Source organism: Octopus bimaculoides, chromosome 5, assembly GCF_001194135.2.
Source record: "Octopus bimaculoides isolate UCB-OBI-ISO-001 chromosome 5, ASM119413v2, whole genome shotgun sequence".
Taxonomy (NCBI): Eukaryota; Metazoa; Mollusca; class Cephalopoda; order Octopoda; family Octopodidae; genus Octopus; species Octopus bimaculoides.
In genome coordinates, this window is record NC_068985.1 from 25,256,296 (window position 1) to 25,261,800 (window position 5,505).

A 5,505-nucleotide genomic window follows, 5' to 3' on the forward strand; every position below is an offset into this window, starting at 1 on the left:
GTCACAAAGTCATCAGTGGTGCCCCAGCAGTCAGCCAGACAACAGGAAATGTAATGTAATGTAATGTAATATCATCATCATCATCATCGTTTAATGTCCGCTTTCCATGCTAGCATGGGCTGGACAATTTGACTGAGGGCTGGTGAACTGGATGGCTACACCAGGCTCCAATCTGATTTGGCAGAGTTTCTACAGCTGGATGCCCTTCCTAACGCCAACCACTCCGAGAGTGTAGTGGGTGCTTTTGTGTGCCACCGGCACGAAGGCCAGTCAGGTGGTACTGGCAATGGCCATGCTCAAAATTGTGTATTTTTCATGCCACCTGTACAGGAGCCAGTCCAGCGGCACTGGCAACGATCTCGCTCGAATGTCTTTGCACGTGCCACCGGCACAAGTGTCAGGAAGGTGACGCTGAGCACAGGTGCCATCCCATTCCCATTTCTGAGTATACTTACCTTGTGTTCTGTAATATTTTTTTTATTGTGTTTCAATTTTGAATTTAAAAAATGGTTGTTTACATGGTGGTAGCAGGGCTGCCCATTCAGCAAAAATAAGCATTATTCTTTCATATTCAAAATATTCATCTTTTAAACATCAACTTCTTTTTATTTTTATTCATTTTTTTTTTTTAGGATATTCATGGGAGCTGGAATCACATGGGTGTTAATGACAGTTGGCCTGCAAATTCTCTATTTTTGGATTTATCGTTCACATATATTCATAACCACTGAGAGTTTAAGGTAAGTAAGCATCTAAGGAAAACAATCTTGTAATGTTGAAATATTTGACATACCTGCCATGATGTTATAAGAGCTAGTTGTTATTCTTCCCATTGTTGTTTAGCCTTGGGTGATTACCTGTCATATTGATGTATGGCCAACAGCATTAAAGCTCTGGCCATCCCATCAGTGTTCAAGATTATATTACTCAACATGAGTCATAAAGGTGTGGTTTATAAAGATATATGACTGGGATTTCCAACAGGTCCTTAATACAAAAGGTTTATGCAGAGGAAGTAAAATCATTCTATGTTATTGCTTGGTTGTGACCTATTTATTCAAATCCTATTTTGGTGACTTTTATTTAACATTTGAATGTAGTCATTCCCATGTATAACTTTAGCTTCACGAATACTTTAACCGTGTGACACCTATGTATGACAATGAGAATCAAAATTAACTAAAAATAACTACAAATATCTTGGATAAAGTGTAAGAATCAGGCATATAGATTCGTTAGTTTATTATGCATGAACTAAAGGTAGCTGAAATGAATCTCATACTAAATACTAGTCTTGTAGCCCCTCCTCAGTCACCGCCAGCACACCTATCTCTCCTCCTTTCCTTATCCTTGTTGTGTCCCATCCAACTTTCCTTCTCCCAGTCACCACACTAATTCCTATGTCTAGTCCTTTCTCCCCAGAATATTGTCTGTCCGGAACCCCCTCCCTGCTAATGTCTTTCAAGTAGGTATTAACTTGCAACAGTTTAAATAGAATTTTAATGGCATTGATCTCACTTGTCTTGGGAGGTGTATGACTAAATAATAAATAAATAACCATTTGGAAACGTTTCCATATATTTTTGACTTCAAATGTGATTACTGCTATCTCTGCCTTTCACTCATTCAGAGTAGGCTAATCATTTGTTGCCCAAAGAAGTAACAGTTCCCTGTACACTGTCACCACTTCCTTACACTAGCAATAACATTTGTTCTAAAGCTACCTACAGAGGTAATTAGATTGATCACCAAGGTATGACAAATTATCAGGAAGGTGCAGGTGTGGTTATAGGTACAGGTGTGGCTGTGTCGTTAAGAAGTTAGCTTTCTAACCACATGGTTTTGGGTATTCCCACTGAGCAGCCCCTTCTGAAAATGTCTTCAGCTTTAGCATCAAGTCAACCAATGCTTTGTGAGTGGATTTGGTAGATGGAAACTGAAAAAAGTCCATCATGTATACATACATACATACATACTGTGTGGATGTTCATTGTGTATTTATAGATGTGTGTGTGTATGTATGTGTGTGTGTGTGCATGTCTTTGTATGTCTTTGTAAGTGTGTGTCTTTGTGTGTGTGTGTGTGTGTGTGTGTGTATGTGTATATGGTGAGGTGCATGTCTTTGTAAGTATGTGTCTTTGTGTGTGTGTGTGTGTGTATGTGCATGTGTGCACGTCTTCGTATGTGTGTCTTTGTGTGTGTTTTTGTGTAAGTGATGGTGCATATATGTGCGTATATTTATATTTATGTTTGTCTCCTACTACTGTTTGACAAAGGTTGCTGGTTTGTTTATATCCCTGTAACCTGGTACTTTGACAAGAGTTGAATGGAATAGGTACCAGACTTAGAAATAAGTACTAGTCTCAATTTGTTCAGTTAAACCTTTCAAGGTTCCAGCATGGCCACAATTCTAATAACTGAAACCAGTGAAAGGTAACTCTGACCTTGTTAAGAATATTCTCATGCATAACTTTAATGACTCTCAAACCATGCATTCATATACTTTGTTTACCAAATACTCTCCAGACTGCTGATTTTGGCATCCTTTCAAATGCTGTTCTCTAGATCACAGACATTTCAAACTAAAACGGTTTATTCTTATCTAAGAACTTTTGTTATGCTACAAATTATACAAAACATATTACTATAAATATGTATAAATATGTATAACAAATATATTATACAAAACATTACTACAAATATTTTCCCATCTTCTGACACAAAATGAAATTGCACTTTAATATAGCAAATCCTGCCAAGCTAATTCTTCTGTTTCTACAGGTTAATAATATCAGAACTACACACTAATGAATTAAACTTGTAAATTTATTAATAATTCAACTGCTAATACTTGTGAGTTAATCAACTTAGAAGATGAAGTAAGGTGATTGAAGGTGAAAGAAAACTATTGAGAATTAAGTGCCATGGCCACATGGATATTTCAGTATACTGGCAATGGGATGTGAACCCTGAACCAACTGGTTGATAGATAAATGCCTATGTGTAAATATATGGCAGTAGTTTTGATTAAATAAATCATTATCAAAGAATAAATAAATAAATGATAGCTACAAGAAACAAATGTTCTGAAACACCAACTAGTTTGATCTATAATAAACTGCAGCCAAATATTCAAATTACACCTATTGTCTTAAAAAAGAAGACCGTTTATATCATAGAGCCAGTTACATTACCAACAACAACATCATCGTCCTTATCCCCATCGTCATCATCATCATCATCATTTAACATTTGCTTGCCACGCTGCTGTGGGTTGGACAGTTTGATAGGAGCAGACTAGCTAGGGAGCTGCCCAAGTTCCAAATGTGTGTTTCAGCTTAGTTTCTATGGCTGGATGCTCCTTCTTAATGCCAACCACTTCAGAGAGTGTACTAGGTGCCTTCTACGTGGTTCTGGCACAGGTACTTTTATGTGACACTGGCACGAGCACTTTTACATGGCACCAGCATGAATGCTTTTTACATGACATCAGTGCTCACGAGCCCTCAAGAGTAGGACCTCTCAGTTAAGAGAAGGATGCAGAGAACATACCTGTAAGCAGAGACAGCTACTATGCCAGGAGGGAAAAAAATGTAGTGATGAAGTTGGAATTCCACCTTTTTATCATCAGGCTGTCTTGAGACTAAACAACAGCTGCAATAATAAGAAATTCAATTTTTTTTCATTTTGTAATTTTCATATACAGTTCAGCTACTATTTGGAGCCTTGTAGTCTTGGAAGTTATTGGCGTTTTTATGATCAACACAGTGAGCTTAGCAGCTGTCTGCAACTATGTGATACAGTGTGAAGCTATCATACTCTTTGTAAGGGGAATATCTCTTCGATTTCTTGATTCTGGACAGGATCTGCCGAAAGGCATGAAGGTAGATATAACTTATACTATTATTATTATTAATATATTTTACTTCTTAGAGATCTCGGTCTTACTTGCTCTGGTTGATTCTGTGAGAGTGGACAGCACCCTTTTGTCAGAAGTCCCACGGAGTCTATTATTATATGAAAACTCACACCTTATTTTGTTGGGTATGGTGGAAAGTGTCAGCTGTCCACAGCCAGCAGACTAAGGTGACACTTGTTTACTGGTCATGCTTCAAGAACCCTGTAAAGGAGTCTTGCAGTTCCAAGCAATACTGATTTTTGTAGGTGTTCTACCTTCACACTTGCACCGGTCTTTTTCAGCCATGCTGGTAGTTGAGTGCTGATGCTTCCAAGTACACCAAATACTATTGGTATCACATCTACTCCCCTCATTGACCACAACCTTCATAATTTTCACTTTTAATCATCATAGTTGTTTATTTTTTCTTCCTGTTTCACATTGATCCTATTGTTACTGGGACATGCTATGTCGATTATCATACATGTTCTTTTTTATTCACCACAACAATGTCTGGTTTCCTATGTCTGGTCAGGTGATTGCACAGGATCGTTACATCCCACAGGATTTTGCAATTCTCATTTTTGGTGACTCCTTCTGCTCTTTGTAGGCCATGATTTCCACAGAGCTCCCAATGGATCATTCTTTCCACATTGTCATGGCATCATATATATTTGCGTTGTGCCAATTTCAGGCATTCACTAACAATGTGTTGTACTGTTTCACCCCTCTCACCACACATTCAGCATTTGTCGCTATTGGTAGTGCTGCCAATTTTGCACTTCATATAATTGATTGTGGCATTAATCACGTTTGGATAGTGCTTTTTACGTGCCACCGGTATGGGAACTAATCAGGTGGACCTGGCATTGACCACGTTTGGATGGTGCTTTTTATGTATATATATATATATATATATATATAAATATATATATATAAGCCTGGTGTTGCCATCCGGTTTCACCAGTCCTCAGTCAAATCGTCCAACCCATGCTAGCATGGAAAGCGGACGTTAAACGATGATGATGATGATGATGATATATGTAGAAAGGGAGGAAGAGAGACAGAGAGATAGAAAAGCTAGAAGAAAGGAAAAGGAAAGGAAATCAACTAGGGAACCATTTAACACAAGTTCAGTTTAATACATTCATATGACAGGAAGAGTAGGAGGACTACCGAGGTGTGGCTGTAGACACAGAAGTGAGGCAGGTAGATATTGGACATCCGGTTGATTCTGTGAGAGTGAACAGCACCCTTTTGTCAGAAGTCTCACAGAGTCTATTATTATTATGTTTTTTTTTCTTCTTTCTTCAAATTTTTTCCCATTTCTCGCCGAGTGTTTTCCGTACACCTAGGACAGAGAAACGTTGTATGCATTCCCAATTTACACACGCAAATTCATAGGTAAAACATGTATTTAAGAAAAAAAGAAGAAAAAAAATCATGAATGGATGTTGTTTTCACAGCGATAATGCTCTTCTTAGTACATGAGTCGTTCCAATTAGCACGATTTTTTGCACCTCCTGTAGAGATGGTAAGCCTGGTATTATTTTCAAATAGATTTCAGTACCTTTTTTTATCATTCCTAGAGATCCTACAATCACTGG

At 37.9% G+C, this 5,505-nt stretch overlaps 1 protein-coding gene across 1 annotated transcript in view; it reads left to right on the top strand.

The window, feature by feature from the left end:
- Window positions 1-5,505, top strand: part of LOC106874396 (uncharacterized) — a 68,005-nt gene that overhangs the window by 41,312 nt on the left and 21,188 nt on the right. Inside the window, exons 7-8 of the mRNA XM_014922121.2 lie at window positions 633-740; window positions 3,707-3,884. Coding sequence (XP_014777607.1) covers window positions 633-740; window positions 3,707-3,884 — 286 coding nt within the window. The remainder of the gene's footprint in view (window positions 1-632; window positions 741-3,706; window positions 3,885-5,505) is intronic.